The sequence below is a fragment of the Bos indicus x Bos taurus genome, chromosome 5 (genome assembly GCF_003369695.1).
Source record: "Bos indicus x Bos taurus breed Angus x Brahman F1 hybrid chromosome 5, Bos_hybrid_MaternalHap_v2.0, whole genome shotgun sequence".
Classification (NCBI taxonomy): Eukaryota; Metazoa; Chordata; class Mammalia; order Artiodactyla; family Bovidae; genus Bos; species Bos indicus x Bos taurus.
Genome location: NC_040080.1, coordinates 4243857 through 4262548, shown reverse-complemented (window position 1 = coordinate 4262548; position 18692 = coordinate 4243857). Strand labels below are relative to the sequence as shown.

Sequence of the window (18692 nt, the reverse complement as noted above, 5' to 3'; positions counted from 1 at the left end):
ATAGGACACTGAAAGATGAACTCCCCAGGTCAGTAGGTGTCCAATATGCTACTGGACATCAGTGGAGAAATAACTCCAGAAAGAATGAAGGGAAGGAACCAAAGCAAAAACAATACCTAGTTGTGGATGTGACTGGTGATAGAAGCAAGGTCCGATGCTGTAAAGAGCAATATTGCATAGGAACCTGGAATGTTAGGTCTATGAATTAAGGCAAATTGGAAGTGGTCAAATAAGAGATGGCAAGAGTGAACATCGGCATTCGAGGAATCAGCGAACTAAGATGGACTGGAATGGGTGAATTTAACTAGAAGACCATAATATCTACTACTATGGGCAGAAATCCCTCAGAAGAAATGGAGTAGCCATCATAGTCAACAAAAGAGTCCGAAATGCAATACTTGGATGCAATCCCAAATACGACAGAATGATGTCTGTTTCTTTCCAAGGCAAACCATTCAATATCACAGTAATCCAAGTCTATGCCCCAACCAGTAACGCTGAAGAAGCTGAAGTTGAACGGTTCCATGAAGACCTACAAGACCTTTTAGAACTAACACCCAAAAAAGATGTCCTTTTCATCATAGGGGACTGGAATGCAAAAGCAGGAAGTCAAGAAACACCTGGAGTAACGACAAATTTGGCCTTGGAGTACAGAATGAAGCAGGGCAAAGGCTAACAGATTTCTGCCAAGAGAACACACCGGTCATAGCAAACATCCTCTTCCAACAACACAAGAGAAGACTCTACACATGGACATCACCAGATGGTCAACACCGAAATCAGATTGATTATGTTCTTTGCAGCCAAAGATGGAGAAGCTCTATACAGTCAGCGAAAACAAGACCGGGAGCTGACTGTGGCTCAGATCATGAACTCCTAATTGCCAAATTCAAACTTAAATTGAAGAAAGTAGGGAAAACCACTAGACCATTCAGCTATGACCTAAATCAAATCCCTTACCATTATACAGTGGAAGTGACAAATAGATTCTAGGGATTAGATCTGATAGACAGAGTGCCTGATGAACTATGGACGAAGGTTTGTGACATTGTACAGGAAACAGGGATCAAGACCATCCCCATGGAAAAGAAATGCAAAAAACCAAAATAGCTGTCTGAGGAGGCCTTACAAATAGCTGTGAGAAGTAGAGAAGCCAAAAGCAAAGGAGAAAAGGAAAGATATACCCATTTGAATGCAGAGTTCCAAAGAATAGCAAGGAGAGATAAGGAAGCCTTCCTCAGTGATCAATGCAAAGAAATAGAGGAAAACAACAGAATGGGAAAGACTAGAGATCTCTTCAAGAAAATCAGAGATACCAAGGGAACATTTCATGCAAAGATGGGCTCGATAAAGGACAGAAATGGTATGGACCTAACAGAAGCAGAAGATATTAAGAAGAGGTGGCAAGAATACACAGAACAACTGTACAAAAAAGATCTTCACGACCCAGATAATCACGATGGTGTGATCACTGACCTAGAGCCAGACATCCTGGAATGTGAAGTCAAGTGGGCCTTAGAAAGCATCACTACAAACAAAGCTGGTGGAGGTGATGGAATTTCAGTTGAGCTCTTTCAAATTCTAAAAGATGATGCTGTGAAAGTGATGCACTCAATATGCCAGCAAATTTGGAAAACTCAGCAGTGGCCACAGGACTGGAAAAGGTCAGTTTTCATTCCAATCCCAAAGAAAGGCAATGCCAAAGAATGCTCAAACTACAGCACAATTACACTCATCTCACAAGCTAGTAAGTAATGCTCAAAATTCTCCAAGCCAGACTTCAGCAATACGTGAACCATGAACTTCCAGATGTTCAAGCTGGGTTTAGAAAAGGCAGAAGAACCAGAGATCAAATAGCCAACATCCACTGGACCATTAAAAAAGCAAGGGAGTTCCAGAAAAACATCTATTTCGGCTTTATTGACTATGCCAAAGCCTTTGACTGTGTGGATCACAATAAACTGGAAAATTCTGAAAGAGATGTGAGAAACATGTATCCAGGTCAGGAAGCAACAGTTAGAACTGGACATGGAACAACAGACTGGTTCCAAATAGGAAAAGGAGTATGTCAAGGCTGTATATTGTCATCCTACTTATTTAACTTCTTTCTATGCAGAGTACATCATGAGAAATGCTGGGCTGGATGAAGCACAAGCTGGAAACACTGCCAGGGGAAATAGCAATAACCTCAGATATGCAGATGACACCATGCTTATGGCAGAAAGCAAAGAAGAACTAAAGAACCTCTTGATGAAAGTGAGAGAGGAGAGTGAAAAAGTTGGCTTAAAACTCAACATTCAGAAAACTAAGATCATGGCATCCGGTCCCATCACTTCATGGCAAATAGATAGGGAAACAATGGAAACAGTGGCTGACTTAATTTTGGGGGGCTCCAAAATCAATGCAGAGAGTGAGTGCAGCCACGAAATTAAAAGATGCTTACTCCTTGCAAGAAAAGTTATGACCAACCTAGACAGCACATTAAAAAGCAGAGACATTACTTTGTCAACAAAGGTCTGTCTAGTCAAGGCTATGGTTTTTCCAGTAGTCACGTACAGATGTGAGAGTTGGACTATAAAGAAAGCTGAGCACCGAAGAATTGATGCTTTTTAAGTGTGGTGTTGGAGAAGACTCTTCAGGGTCCCTTGGATTTCAAGGAGATCCAACCAGTCCATCCTAAAGGAGATCAGTCCTGGGTGTTCATTGGAAGGACTGATGTTGAAGCTGAAATTCCAATACTTTGGCCACCTGATGTGAAGAGCTGACTGATTTGAAAAGACCCTGATCCTGGGAAAGATTGAGGGCGGGAGGAGAAGGGGACGACAGAGGATGAGATGGTTGGATGGCATCACCGACTCAATGGACGTGAGTTTGGGTAAACTCAGGGAGTTGGTGATGGACAGGGTGGGCTGGTGTGCTGCGGTTCACAGGGTCGCTAAGAGTCGGACATGACTAAGCGACTAAACTTAACTGAATCCAAACTCATTTATTACATTAATTCTTTTGTGTCCTAGGTCATAAGGATACAGTAAACGAACAAGATAACAACCTTGTCTAATGAATGTTATAATCTACTAAGAGGTCAAACAATAAATAAACAGGAATTATATATTATAGTAAGTATTGGTGAGGAAACAAACTGAGGGATGAAACAGAAGGTAACTGGGAGAGGTAACTTCTGATAGGATCAAGAAACATTTAAGTAGGGACTTCCTTGGTAGGTCATTTAGTAAAGAATCTGACGGTCATTTAGTAAAGAATCTGACTGCAGTACAGGAGACCACCTATTGACAAAAATGAATGAATGAATGAACCAACCAAGTTAAGCTTTGTAATGGTCAGAGCAGGAACCTCTGCTATAAATAACTCAAAATCAACATCAGGAAAATAATTCTGGAAGAGTAATATTTTAGACTATCATCACTTGATGATGAACCAAGTATTCAAAGATATAAAAATTACAATATCACTCTCCCATCTCAAAACCCCAATTTTTGCACTCATCTGCCCTCTTACCACGGAGAAGGCAATGGCACCCCACTCCAGTACTCTTGCCTGGAAAATCCCACGGATGGAGGAGCCTGGTGGGCTACAGTCCATGGGGTCGCTAAGAGTCGGACACGACTGAGTGACTTCACTTTCACTCTTCGCTTTCATGCATTGGAGAAGGAAATGGCAACCCACTCCAGTGTTCTTGCCTTGAGAATCCCAGGGACTGGGAAGCCTGGTTGGGCTGCTGTCTATGGGGTCGCACAGAGTCGAACACAACTGAAGCGACTTAGCAGCAGCAGCAGCAGCCCTCTTACCAACAGCTACTAAGTCCCTTCTGATTTCAACTCTGCATATCTCTTCCATTCTTCTCCTTCCTTACCATTCTTCTACTTTTTCAACCCCTCCTTACTTTGAGAAGACTCTTAGCTGGACTCAGCATTCACTCTCTTGCCTCTTCAAATTCATTCCTTCATTCTATAAACATTTATGGAACACCTATTAATCAGGCATTCTCCTAATTACTGAGGCTAAAAAGAAACAGTATGTAGGATTTTCCCCTAAGGTGCTTACAGTGGGGAATATTATCAATTTTCATTGAACCTCATTTCATAAATAAAAAACCAGATGCTCAAACAATCATATTTTGGGGTTAGGTGTCTAATTCCAAAATCTATACTCTTCCCACTAAAAGCAGGAAATTATAACTTACTACAATAAGTTATAAGCTAAAATTAATACACAAAGAACTATGAAACACTTAAGAGCAGCACTAATTACTGGAGACTCTGAGTAGGCTTTGCAGGAGACACTTCTGGGCTAAATTTTAAAGAGGAAGTAGAAGTTTGGGGAAGCGATGCTGAAGGTAGACATAACCGTTACAGGAAAAGAGAACAGCCTGATCACTGGTACAACTGGGAAAGCAAGGTACCACTCTATTAGGAATGGACTTCCCAGGTGGCACTAGTGGTAAAGAACCTGCCTGCCAATGCAGGAGACATAAGAAACTCTGGTTTGATCCCTGGGTTAGGAAGGTCCCCCATGGCAACCCACTCCAGTATTCTTGCCTGGAGAATCCCATGGACAGAGGAGCCTGGCAGGTTACAGTCCATAGGACTGCAGAGAGTCAGACAGATTGAAGCAATTTAGCACATTATAGGAAGAAGAGGGTAAGTACTGATACAGAGTTCTTTGGACTACAAGATCCAACCAGTCCATCCTAAAGGAAATCAGTCCTGAATATTCATTGGAAGGACTGATGCTGAAGCTGAAACACCAATACTTTGCCCTCCTGATGCCAAAGAGCTGACTCATTTGAAAAGACCCTGATGCTGGGAAAGATTGAAGGCAGGAGGAGAAGGGGATGACAGAGGATGAGATGGTTTGATGGCATCACCAACTCAATGGGCATGAGTTTGAGCAAGCTCCAGAGTCGGTGATGGACAGGGAAGCATGGCATGCTGAAGTCCATGGGGTCACAAAGAGTAGGACACAACTGAGAAACTGAACAGAACTGAACTGAATATACAGAGATGGAACAAAGCTTGCAAGGTCGGGAATGAAAAGAGAGAAACTAAACTTGATGCTGAAGATTACAGGAAGCTACAAAGGATTTCAGGAATAGCAGCGACTTTTTCAGATATGTTTTAGAAAGATTTCTAAGATAAGCCACCAGAAAAATGGGCAAAGAACATAAAAGGGCAACTCAGAGAATCAGTTCAGTTCAGTTCAACTCAGAGAATGAGAAATACAAAAGGCCCTTAACCATATAAAAATACACTTGAGCTCAGTTTAAGTGTACTGAGTGGAGTTCAAGACTTTGTACAAACACTCATTCCAAGTATCACACCATTGGAAATGCAAAACGGAATTGAGCAACCCTTCACATAATCATCAGTTAAAAGGTGAAAATCACCTGGTGGTGGGCTCAGTAACTTCCTGATAAATGAGTGGAGTCAGGATAACAATGCAGGAGTGATTACAGTAATCATTTTTTCAATGTTTTCTGATAGAGTAAAGGGAAAATGAGGAAATACATTACAGAGAAGAGGCAAGGAAATCAAATGTGTGAATACATCTAAGCTCAGGTATTCTTTCATGTGGGCTTCCCTGGTGATCAGACAGTAAAGTATCTGCCTGGAATGTGGGAGACCTGGGCTCAATCTCTGGGTCAGGAAGATCCCCTGGAGGAGGGCATAGCAACCCACTCCAGTTTCTTGCCTGGAGAATCCCCATGGACAGAGGAGCCTGGTGGGCTACAGTCCACGGGGTTGCAAAGAGGCCGACTGAGTAACTAAGCACATTCTTTCACATATACTAAGTGCAAAAGAAAACCTTAAACAACAGCTGTTTTTAAAATGCAACAGAAATTTTACAACACTTCCACAATAATTATATTCCAGATTTGGTGTGCCCAGAAAGCACACATTTAAGTGTCCTATTCCTATCTGCCATATAAATTAATTTACTGAGTCAACAGGTCTCCTTCAACTCAAAAAAGGTTTCTGAGCTAAGAAAGGAAATCTGGACTGAGAAAGCCAAATTGGAGTCTCCAGATTTGGGAAAAATCTCAAGGTCACTATTGTTTTAGAGCTTACTCCCACCTGCTTTGGGTCATTAACCCACTCTTTCCAATCATGGAGCCAAGGTGAACCTGGCCAGGCCCCAATTCCAGGCCAGACTCTGCCACTTACTGGGCAATCTTGGAAAGTCATCTGGACCCTCTGAACCTCAGTTTCCTCCACTGTAAAATGGGAATTATATGCATTTGTGAGGATTAAACAAAAAGAAGGGTACCAGGAATTTGGGGAAAGCTCAATTATTGCAGTCATTTCCATAATATTCCTGCGAAGGTTCCTTGGATCCAAATGTTTGTTCCAGCCCCTTGAAACCAATGTCTTCCTCCCGATCTCGCTCCCATTATGTCTTTTTAGATGAGAAAGAGAAGGGGATATAGAGGAAAGCAACCACGACTAAGGGCAAGAGGAGGAACCCACAGGGCAGAGGAGCAGGGGTGAAGGAGAGGAGAGTCCAGGGTGGAACCCTGGGGCTGGGGCTGCAGGGCGGGGGTCTGGCCTGGGTGGGGTCTGAGGATCATGGAGTTGGGGCAGCGGGTGAGGGCCAGGCTCCCAGGGGTACTGTCTGAGGGCCAGGGAGCTGGGGCGAGGGTGAGGGTGAGGCCCCTGGAGGTGCGGTCTAAGGGTCAGGGAGCTGGGGAAGCGGGCGAGGGTCAGGCTCCTGGGGGTGCATCTGAGGGCCGTGGAGCTGAGGCGAGGGTCAGACCCCTGGGGGTGCGGTCTGAGGGTCGTGGAGCTGGGGCAAGGGTCAGGCCCCTGGGGTGCGGTCTGAGGGTCGGGGAGCTGGGGCAGTGGGTCTGAGTGTCGGGGGGCCGGGCAGCGGGCGAGGGTCAGGCCCCTGCGGGTGCGGTCGGGGAGCCGGGGCAGAGGGTGACGGTTGGCCAGGTGGACGGCGAGAGGAGGCTCCTGCCACTTCCAACCCGCCCGGGACGGAGTCTGAGGGTCGCTTCCCACCCCATCCTGCATCCCACCCCGTCCCTGAGGTGGGTGGCGAGGGTCGAGCCTGAGTCCAGGCCTTGAGGCCTCCCTCATGTTTCCTCAGGCAAGAAGCGGCTTGGCCGACTGCGGCGGGAGAAGACATTCTAGGTCCCGAGTTACCGGAGCCGTTGGGGCCGATGATGCAGGTGAACCTCTTGAAGGGGCCTATGACCTGGCGGCCCCGCCACGACTTAAAGTTCTCCACAAACAGCACTTCCAAACGGCTCATGGCTGCGCTCTCCGAGCCTCAGCTGCGTTCTCACACGCTGGCGGGAAAAGCGCGGGAAGCGCCTCGTGCGGTCTCGCGAGAAGAAAGCGAGAACACGAGCGCTGTGCTGTTTCTTAGCAACCGGAGTTGTTTACGTTTCCGAGGAAACCGAGACTCCATGCCTCTGGGGCAGTGAGAGAAGGCCGATTGAAAGCCTCTTGGGCAGGCTTTCCCACCTGCCCGGACTCCTGGGGAGCCAGCCGCGCTGGGCTAAAGCTTGTTTTATTTTTGTTGTATTTTCTTTTAATCTCGCATGTTTTTGAAACCTTTTAGAATTTCTTAGCAATTCGCAGTCATGGAGGTAGCACAGCCCAAGGACCTGAAGGAGGACTTTGTCCTGGCCAAAAGAAGACATGCGGAGCTGGTCAGGCAGAAACGAATTTTCAACGCCAGGAACAGGATCATTGGGGTGAGACCCTCCGGATCGTAAGGGAGAGGAGCCAGGAGGGAATGGTGGGGGAGGGGAGGGGGACAAGGGGGCGGGGGAAACAAGAGAGGCGAGCAGCGAGCAACAAGAGATGATGAACTGTTGGAATGAAACTTTTGATCCAGGCACAGCTGCGGACGGCTCCAAGCTTTGCCGGGAAGAACTGTTCCACGTATTGAGTTTTCGGAGAATGAGGGAGGCCTCATAACAAGACCGAAAATTGCTCCCTGTCACTTGCCAGACAGGCAAATTGAGTCCTGCAGCGGGGAGCGAGCTTACCTGGAGTTAGTGGCCAGAGACTGGAATGCGGTTCTCCTCTCTCTGAGCCAGATTTTCTACATTGCCAGGGACTTCCTCCAGTCCATTTAACAGACAAATGACAGTAGAGAGAGTTCTTATTTTGTGGCAAACCTGAGCCAGGCCTTGGAGATGAGGGATAAGACGATCCTTGACCTTGTGAAGTTGATAGCCCAATGGACAAGGCAGGCGTTAAAATGGTCACATTATAATGCAGGGAAGTCAACGCAACTAGGGCTGGGAGAGGAAAGCAGAGAGGGCTTCCTGGAGGAGGTGATGCTTAAGTAGTGTTCTGAGGATGAGGACCTACTGACTAACAAAGGGAGAAGGAAGCTCTAGGGAAAGTTAAGACAGGCTGAAGAACCAACAGAGGCACACAAGGGCATTCGGGTATGAGACGATTTGGTTTATAAAAAGATAAGTACGATTGTTATCAACTGAATAAAATTGTCTGGCTCTTATTCTCTCCCATTGTTTTCCTTTCCCAGGGTGACACCACGGCCTGGGATGCTCAGGTTTGTGACCAGAACATAAAAGCAGCAACTGAAAAAGCGAGAGATGAAGCCTTTGGTGAGCATTCTCTGAGTGGCCATTGAGTGGTTCAGGGCTTTAGACCCACGTCACATTCCTCATGTATGTAAAGCCTTGTCGTTTTCACACTCTAGTTTCTTGTGCTCAGTTAACTTAATGCACCAATTCTTCCACACTTGAAAATTAGCTATTGAATTCTATGAGTAGGATATATATTGTGAGCGGACATGTATATTTTTCTCTGTTTTCTTTAAAAACTAGGTATGAAAAACCTCATACACACACATATTCTCTGCCAAAAGCTCAAGACCTTCTACCAGGGACAGTTGGTAACAGTAGACAACACACACTCTTGAGCCCACAGCCCAGAGCTGACTCAGAACCAGCCATGGTTCAAGTAAAAGTGTTCTGGCTTGTGGGTCAGATTCTCAAATAGTTATGAAAATTAAGTAGTGTTCTGAGGATGAGGACCTACTGACTAAGAAATGTCAGTTATGTCCAACAATGTCTTTTAAAGCACCATAAGGATTTTTTTAATAGAAGAAAAGGATACAAAATTATATGTACAATGGGTCATCAATTAAGTTTAAATATATAAATATATATAAGTTAAAAATATATAAAAATATGTTTAGAAAAAGACACAAAGGAACTATACCAAAATGTGAGCAGTGGTAAATTTGGAGAGATGGCATGAGGAATGAAGTTTACTTTCTTCTTCATCAGCTCGTTTCAGTCGCTCAGTCGTGTCTGACTCTGTGACCCCCGGACTGCAATGTGCTAGGCCTCCCCATCCTTCACTATCTCCCAGAGTCTGCTCAAATTCATGTCCATTGAGTCAGTGATGCCATCCGACCATCTCATCCTCTGCCACCCCACTCTCTTTCTGCTCTCAATCTTTCCCAGCATCAGGGTCTTTTCTTCTTTATAGTGTTTCATATTTTCTTTTAAAATTGTAGTGTAAAAGTAATTGAAACCTGTGATAAACCATAATGGAAAAGAATATGAAAAAGAATATATATATATATATATGTATAACTGAATCACTTTGCTGTACAGCAGAAACTAACACAGCAATGTAAATCAATTATACTTCAATAAAATTTTTTACAAAAGTAATTCAAACTTACAGAAATGATGCGACAGACATACATATACCCACCACCAGACTAGATGTGAACATTTTGCCAACCTGGCTTTAGATATCTTATATTAAGAATGATTTTTGAGAATTAAATATTACACAGAAGTAGTTAAGCTCTCCTCTGTCTTCCCATTTTCCTCTTCTCCTCTCCTCGGAGGTGTGATCATTCCCATGTGTGTTTCTGCGCTTGTACACCTCATGTAGGTTTATCCATGACAATATAAAATTTGTGTGTGTGTTTTACATTTTTACATAAAAGATATATTGAATGTATCCTTTTGCAACATTTAAGAAATTCAACAACCTATTTTGGGAACTTACAGGTGATCTCCATACAGAATATTCATTTTAATTGCTTTATGATATTTTCTTCTATGAATTTTAACCACAGTTTCTTTATTCCTCTGCTGGTGGCTGATTTAGATTTTTTTGTTTTTTAAATAATTGCAAACAATGTTAGTGACTCTCCTGCACTGTGTCTCAATGCTCATGTTCCTGGTGGACCTGGACCTGGCATTGACAGGTCCTAGGATGTGCGCATTTTCAGTTTCAGGGGATGTTGGCAAGTTGCTTTCCATGGTTATAAAAGTACCAAGTTACACTCTCACAGGCAGTAAATGAGAAATCTCTACGTTTCTCCACATCCTTCCTAATACCTGCTATTTTCAGCGTTTTAAAATGTTTCTTCAATTCATTGGATGTTTCCCATCTTGAATGGTTGATGCTCTTTTCACACGCTTATTGATCACTCAGGTTGCTCTGTAGTGATGTGCCTTTTCCCTTCCTTTGCCCCTTTGTGGTTAGGTTGTTTGTTTTAAAGTTGATTTGTAGGTGCTTTTTTATATTCAGAATTCTAACCCTTAATGGTTGTGTTAACCTTTGGGAGAGTTGGATGACTCTTAGAATCACTAAAAATTATTTTTTGGGGGAGATTCAAATTTCTTTCTTTCCTCTGAATCTTTTGCTAATGAATATGCTGTATCTTTTCTAGCTGCTGAAATGAGACAAAATGACAAGATCGCATGCATTTCAGAAAACCGGGAAAGGAGAGATAGGAAAAATCTCTGTAAAGCTATCAATGATTTCCAGCAGAGCTTTCAGAGGCCGGAAACGCGCCGTGAATTTGACCTCTCTGACCCCCTGGCCCTTAAGAAGGATCGTCCGGCCCGGCAGTCAGATTATGATGCTCGGAATACAATATCAGGAATGCAGAAATTCATGGGGGAGGATTTAAACTTCCATCTGAGGAAGAAATTCCAAGAGGAACAAAACAGGGAATGGTCCCTGCAACAGCAAAAGGAACGGATGATTGGCCGGGAGAACCAAAAATGTGCAGGTAACAGCAGAAGACAAGTGGGTCTCAGTACTGTAACAAATCAACCCCAGTTTTGTTTTTTTCTTGTTTCATTTTTGTCTCTTAAGCCTCACTAATAGGCTACTTTAGCCACATGGCCAAACAAAGAGACATCAGAACCTGTGTTTCAGGATTTGGACGTCTTTAGTCACACGTCCATCACGCAGGAAACACTTTCTGAGCTTGTGGTGTGTCAGGGCGCCCGTGGGGTCCTGGCGCCCAGGGTAACTCAGCACTGGTCTGACCCTCAGTGTGCTCACAGCCTGCTGGGAAGACAGTGGGAAAGACATAGGTCTAGCCTGGGTCAGTTCATGTCCAGTAAGACACTTGGATCATCCCCTGAACCTGACCGTCCACCTCCATCGATGGGAGCTCTGTTCTTCCCGTTGCTCCAGCCCAAAGCAAGCCCTCCTGACTCCTTCCTTTCTCTCCGATGCCGCACGCACTCCTGCAGCAAGTCATCCCGAGTTCCGACCACCGTCACTACCTCCACCACTACCAGTAGACTCAAAGGCCAGCACATCCCAACGGATCACCGAAATAACCTCTAACTGGCCCCCCAGCTTCTGCCCTTGCCTCCCTACACTCTCTTCTCAGCCCAATAGCCAGAATGATCCTGTTAAAAAGTTAAACTGCTGAGGGACTCCCCTGGTAGTCCAGTGGTTGAGAATCTGACATCCAGTGCAGGGGATGCAGGTTTGATCCTTGGCAGGGAAACTAAGATCCCGCATGCCATGGCACAACTAAGCCTGCGTGGCAACTGCTGAGCCTGTGAGCTCTAGAGCCTGCTTGCCACAGCGAAGATCCCACGTGCCAAGGCAAATATATATATATATATACACATAAAGCTGCTACTTCCCTGGTGGTCCAGTGGTTTCGATTCCATGTTCCCAATGCAGGGGACATGGCTTAAATCCCTGGTCGGGGAACTAAGATCCCATATGACTCAGCATGGCCAAAAATAAAAAATTAAGTGGGATCCTTTGTTCAAAACCAGTAGCTTCTTACTTTACTCATTAATGGTTGTCTCAGTTGGTAAAGAATACGCCTGCAATCTGGGAGACCCAGGTTTGATCCTAGGGTCAGGAAGATCCCCTGGAGAAGGTATGGCAACCCACTCCAGTATTCTTGCCTGGAGAACTCCATGGACAGAGGAGCCTGATGGGCTATAGTCCATAGGGTCACAGAGACTCGACTGAGCGACTAACACACTTACTCAATAAAAACCAAATTTATTTCAAGTACCAGCAAGGCCTTCACAGTCTGATCGTATCTCCTACTACGCTGCCCCCTAAGCCCTTCTCCTTTGGTACCCAGATAAGTGTGCTCAGTCGTGTCTGTAGACATTACCAGGCTACAGTGATGATTGCCAGCACTGCCAGGCACTTGTCTAAGAGCTTGGCTTGAGTTAACTCATCTGTGTCTCCCGTGAGCCTTCCATTGCACCCCCCTTCTTCTGATGGGTGCGTGATGAGAAGTGGACCCAGAAACAACGCTCCGCAGGGCGCTCTGCACATCTGGGAAGGAGCCGTGGGCAGGCACACACGCTTTGACTGTATTTTTCTTCCTTTCAGAGGATCTCTACTTGAAGACAAGGCTGCAGTTTGACGAGACAGCCAAGCACTTACAGAATCTGGAAACCGCCACCAGGAAGGCGGTTTGTGCAACTGTGAAAGAATTCAACAAGAACCAGGTGTATACCCCAGGCCTGTCTGGAGGGGAGGGAAGACACACAGCCACCTCCCTGGGTGTCCCAGCATTCTCAGCGCATCAGTGATAGCCATGGTTATTTTTTTTTTGGCCATGTCACATGGCTTGCAGGATCTCAGTTCCCTGACCAGGGACTGAACCCAGACAATGGCAGTGAAAGCCCAGGAATCCTCACCACTACGCCACTGCTGGACTCCCAGAATATGTTTTTTTTTTTAATCTCTGCAACAATCATCTGATCTTATTAGTCACTGTGTTCAACGGCCCTGTCAGAGAGGCACCATGAACTCAATTGATCAAGAAACAGGCTCAGAGGGAGGAATTGACTTTCTTAGAGACAGCTGAGTACTAATCTGATTTGCTTTGGCAGATGTAAACACTGGATTTCCAAATATTAGAAGTCCAGTATTCAAACCAGACCTGTCCAATCACAAAGCATGCACTTATGTAATATAGTCAGGCTGGCCTCCTTGTTAGTCCCTGCTATGTGAGGGCTAGCAAAGTGCCCCATCTGTCCAATATTAGAGAGAACTGGTTTCATCCTTGACTTGACTTGATGGAGGAATAACTGTAGCCGAGAGGCAAGCTGTCTAGCTAAAGGTCACACAGCCAGGGCCTGTCCCTTCTACCCATCGCCTTCATGTAAGCAGGGATTTGACCAGGAATTTATTTGTCTCGGGGGCTGAGGTTGCCGGGCAGTAGGAACACCTTTTAGAAATCACCACTTCTGCAAATCACTTGGTTGGCAGTTCTTTGTGGCCTGCCGCTGGCCCAGGGTGACCAGGACCACAGGGAAGGGTTCACAGCCCTGTCCTGGGGGTGGGTGAGGCCAAGCCGAGGGGAGATGGCTGCCTAATGGGGGGCGGCCGCTCCCTGCTTTGGCAAATCGCTGCAGACAGACCTGCCAGGATTGTGCACGTGACCAACTGGTAGTGATCCTCTGAGCCCAGCCCACTCGCCCAGCATTGCCCAGGCAGCCAGGGGTCCAGGGACCTCCCACGTCCATACCTGATAAGTCTCCCCCCACCCGCCCAGGAGCCCTGTTTAGCACATTCTTCCTTCAAGGGCCCCTGCAAGGTTTCCCAGCCTGCGCCTCAGTCCCACCAGACTGACTCAGACAACGTGTTGAGTTGCTCAATCGTGTCTGGCTCTTTGCAACCCCAGGGACTGTAGCCCGCCAGGCTCTTCTGTCCATGGGATTCTCCAGGTAAGAGTCCTGGAGTGGGTTGCCATGCCCTCCTCCAGGGGATCTTCCTGACCCAGGAATGGAACCCTGGTCTCCCGCATGGCAGGTAGGTTCTTTACTGTCTGAGCCACCAGGGAAGCCCCTTCAGGGCATCATCCTTAATATCTTCCCCTGCGCAGGCCCTGGAGTCAGCGGAAAAGAAAATTCAAGAGAGAAAACAAGAACAGGAGGACAACCTAGCCGAGATCTCCAACATGCTGCGTGGGGACCTGCTCTCGGAGAACCCGCAGCAGGCAGCCAGCTCCTTCGGGCCGCATCGCGTGGTGCCCGACCGCTGGAAGGGCATGAGCCAGGAGCAGTTGGAGGAGATCCGCCTGGTGCAGAGACAGCAAGTCCAGGAGAAGCTGGTGCCTGTCCCCGCCCCCCTCCCCAAGCCCTCAGCCCCCCACCGTTCTCTCCACCACCACCCCTCTCCACCCGCCCCAGCCCTCAGACATGGCTCTGTGCTCCCTCCCGCCTTCCTGGAGCATCTAGTTACAGCTGCTGTCACACTGGGCCCCAGAAGCTGCCCTCAAGGAGTCTATGTTCCATTTGTGGGGGAGGACAAGAGTGGAGTGATCCCACAGGTGCTGGGTGCTGGGCAGGGGAGGAGGCTGGGGTAGGGGGGCTGAGAAGGCTGGGAGTGAGGAGGGTCATCATGGTACTCATGACCTTGAAACAAAGGTCTGAAGGTGGAGGGAGTCACCTGGGGAGAGGATTCTCTCTGTGGGGGCAGAAACTGCACGGACCACGGCCTTGACTGCAGCCACAGGGTGAGGGGTGGGTAGGGCTGTATTGCCTTGAGGGGCTTCTCTGGAGCCTCTATTTCCTGGCGAAATAGGAGAGTGGTCAGCAGCTGAGGGTGAGGGGTAGGAGTTTTGCAGGAACAAAAGTGCTCCAAGGTCATCTGGAAAGGGGAAGGGGCGAGTGGCCGGGCAGCCCCAGCCCCCCCTCCCCCACTTTGAGTCCTGGTCATGAACTTGAAGCAACCCTTGAGTAGGGCCATGCTTGCCTATCATGGGAGAGCTGGAACTCAATGATGGTCAGAGCTTGCCTGGCAAATGGGACCAGGTGGGAGGCTCAGGGTGCCCAGGTGTCTGCCAAGGGGTGTCAGCTGTGGATGCTGGGCTGAACGAGGAGGAAGACACATGGAGTTCAAGGGGCCATTGAGAGGTGTCGAGTCTGCAGACTGGCAGTCACAGTGTGGGGGAACCTCGTGGGAACGAGGGTGTGGAGAAAGAGGGCCAGGTCCTCACTGCGGTGGATGGGACTCCAAGATGAGACTCCGGACGGGGATGGTATTGGCAACGACAGGGTGAGAGCAGGGGTTCCCAAAGCAGGCCGTCTGGACCAGCCGCACCTAGGAACTCGAGAGCGATGGAGATTCTCAGGCCCTCGCCAGGCCTACTGAACCGAAACACTCAGCAAGTGCCCCCTCCCCGCCAGGGCTTCTGATACCCGCCAGAGTTCGAGAACCATGGGCATCATTTGCCCCCTGGGGGGGATGGCTGAGAGATTGGAAGGGGATCTTTGGAGAAGAGGCAGAATCACTGGGAATCAGGAAAAGGGTCATCTCTGAGTATGTTGAAATGACGTGAAATCACGACAGGAAAGAGATTTGGAGACGTTCTCAGACCTGCAGAGGATGGGTGAGGCTCCCACGGGGTCTGCAGATGACAGCCACGCTCCATGTGATGCTGTGGTTGGTGTGAGCTTCCCAGCAGACGGGCACGGGGAGAGGGAGGGACAGTGGCCTGGACCAGGAGATGGGGAGCAGGTTGGGCACCTCACCTTGAGAGGGGAAACAGACGGCAGCCAGGGGGTGAGGCAGGGGAGTTAGCCCAAAGTGGGAGGAGCCTGAGGCTGGCATCAGGATGCACGGGACATGGCCACCTTCGCCAAGCCCGGCTCTGCCCTTCACAACGGTAGTTCAGCCCGACTGCCTGGCAAGGAAGGTCGGCCATCTGTCCCGAAAGCAGCATTTTTGGTCTGATTTCAGTCTCTGTAGAAAATTAAGAAGCTGCTACTGCTGCTGCTGCTAAGTCGCTTCAGTCGTGTCCAACTCTGTGTGATCCCATAGACGGCAGCCCACCAGGCTCCCCCGTCCCTGGGATTCTCCAGGCAAGAACACTGGAGTGGGTTGCCATTTCTTTCTCCAATGCATGAAAGTGAAAAGTGAAAGGGAAGTCACTCAGTTGTGTCCAACTCTTCATGACCCCATGGACTGCAGCCTACCAGGCTCCTCCATCCATGGGATTTTCCAGGCAAGAGTACTAGAGTGGGGTGCCAAATAAGAAGCTAGAGAAACACAAACAGAAGAAAACATCCCACGTGAAATCTCACACTCAGAAGACCCCTCTCCCATCCCCCCACGTGCCTTCTGGTGTCCCGTCCCCTGGGCTCCTCTTGTATACAAGGATATAATTTGGAAACTTGAGATCACGCTAAGAATACTCTGTTTCTTAGTGTGGGCTTCTATGCCCCCCTATCGTTCCCAATTCTTCTTCTTTTTTTTTTTTTTTAATTAGAGCACAGCCAGGGATTTTTAAAAATATATATATTATTTATTTGGCTACGTTGGGTCTTAGCCATGGCATGCAGGGTCTTTATTACACCATGTGAACTCAGTGCGGCACATGGGACCTTAATTCCCCGCCCAGGGATCGGAGCCGGGCCCCCTGCATTGGGGGCTCAGAGCCTTGGCCACCGGACCACCAGGGAAGTCCCCTCTGGGGCTCTCCTGCTGGGGGACAGGCGGTGGTGAGTCCCTCTCCTCTCCGTAGAGGCTCCAGGAGGAAGAGCGCCAGCGAGACATGGACTGGGACCGGCGGAGGATTCAGAAGGCTCGAGCCACCTTGCTGTTTGAGCAGCAGCAGCAGCGCCTGCAGCGTGGCCTGCGCAGGGCCCTGGACTGCAGCAACCTCAGCCTGGCCAGGGAGCAGCTCCTGCAGTGAGTGCTGGGCGGGGGAGCGGGGGCGCTGGGAACTGGGAGCACCATCGAGGGCACCAGGCCTGGGGAAAGGGGAGGTGAGAGCTGCTGTCCTGCAGGGCCCATGGAGCAACCACCGACCTTTCCTGGACCCCTGGCTCACCTTCCCTGAAGCTTTCCCGCCCACAGGCTCAGGACCTAGGGGTATCTTTTACCAGAGGCCGCCCCCCACCCCTGTAGCAGCAGTGAGTGGAGCTCTGGCACAGCCACCCGGTAAAGAGGAGCAGGGAAAGGGCTCAGAGCTAGGAAGCCAGCTGTCCCCACGCAGGCCAGGGAGGGACTGAGGCTCCCCTGTGCCCACATTCCATAAACACCCGTCCCTGGACAGTCCTCACCTGGGCGCTGGCAAAGCCCAGCGGGCCCGGACACAGGCGCTGGTGACAGAGTTCACAGAGGGCCCGGGAGCCGCAGGGGAGGACTCCGGGTGGGCTTCCGGGAGGAGGCGTGTGGCCCAGACACAGGGGACGACAGTGCCAGCTGCCCACCACAGGGAGGGCCCGCCAGGCAGAGGGAGGGGTTCCTGAGCTGCCGAGAAGCAGCAGTCTCTTCTTCCCCAAGGACAGGCCCCCGGAGTAGTTCAGACTTCCAACTACAGAAAGTGTCAAATGCAGATCAGTAGGTGAACCTGTCACTAAAAACACATTATTTAACTTTTTAATCTCTCTATTCTTCAAGCTCTGACTTGAATTCAGAGGGGACCCACCAGTATTTTTTCCAATCAGATGTCTGTTGACTGATGGTTCCATCTTTGGAGGCCTAAATGGGGAGAATTAAGAGATCATCTCACAGAAGTCAAATGGGAGGAGCAAGTGTCTTTACAATCATGGAATTCTAAGATGTCCCCACATCTCACACACACAGGTCCCTAGGCTAACCAGCCAGTTCAGTTCAGTTGCTCAGTCGTGTCCAACTCTTAGTGACCCCATGGACTGCAGAACGCCAGGCTAACCAATCAGCAGTGACGAAATGCCCCTTCTTCCCCTCGAGCGGTAGTGCTGGGATGAATTGTGTCTCCTGGGGATAAGACACCAATAAAACGTAAAACATTTAGGAAGTCAGGCATTTGCTGATTTCTTTTTCTCCTTGTTTTATTATCAGGAAAAAACATATGAAGGAACTCTGTACCAATCATGCCACTGAAGACTATTTCACACAGTTTAATACAGGAAGTCGATAAGGAAAAATTCACCTTCCTTTCCTCTGAACCGTTTATGTGTAAAGCGCAGTTACCTTGAAGAGTCATATCTGTTTAAAAAAAAAAATGCACCCTTTGGTCCAGAAGTACCGTTTGAACTGAATTTTTCCATTGTAGACAAAGCTTGATTAAACCTCTTCCTGTATTTCTATGAGGAGGATTCGTGTCCACTCAGCTCCGCTCCGACTGGCTCCAGAGCACCTCTGAGTGCTGTGGACCCAGGGATGAAGGCCTGCGAGTTAGACTCTCGGTTCAAGGGGTGCATCTCCCACACTCACAGGTGTCATTTTGTTTATTTAAGAGTGTCATGTTTTATTTTATTTGACTGCACCGGGCCTTAGCTGCAGCACGTGGGATGCTTTGTTGCAGCGCACAGGAGCCTTTAGTTTCGGCGTGCAAACTCTCATCTAGTTCCCTGGCCAGGGTCGGAACCCGGCCCCATGCACTGGGCCCACAGAGTCTTCACCCCTGGACTGCCCAGGAAGTCCCCACGGGAATCACTTTACCTG

General features: G+C 48.2%; 2 protein-coding genes across 2 annotated transcripts in view; one reads left to right on the top strand and one right to left on the bottom strand.

Moving 5' to 3' along the window:
- SMC1B (structural maintenance of chromosomes 1B) overlaps window positions 1–7282 on the bottom strand; it is an 82287-nt gene extending 75005 nt beyond the window's left edge. The window contains exon 1 of the mRNA XM_027543510.1: window positions 7164–7282. Coding sequence (XP_027399311.1) covers window positions 7164–7272 — 109 coding nt within the window. The 5' untranslated portion in view covers window positions 7273–7282. The remainder of the gene's footprint in view (window positions 1–7163) is intronic.
- Window positions 7283–7413: 131 nt separating this feature from the next.
- RIBC2 (RIB43A domain with coiled-coils 2) lies at window positions 7414–18334 on the top strand. Its single transcript, XM_027540517.1, has 7 exons — window positions 7414–7720; window positions 8524–8605; window positions 10702–11046; window positions 12639–12757; window positions 14140–14367; window positions 16783–16949; window positions 18087–18334. Exons 1-7 carry the CDS (start codon window positions 7607–7609, stop codon window positions 18163–18165), a joined length of 1134 nt encoding a protein of 377 aa, XP_027396318.1. The 5' UTR covers window positions 7414–7606; the 3' UTR covers window positions 18166–18334.
- The last annotated feature ends 358 nt before the right edge of the window (window positions 18335–18692 follow it).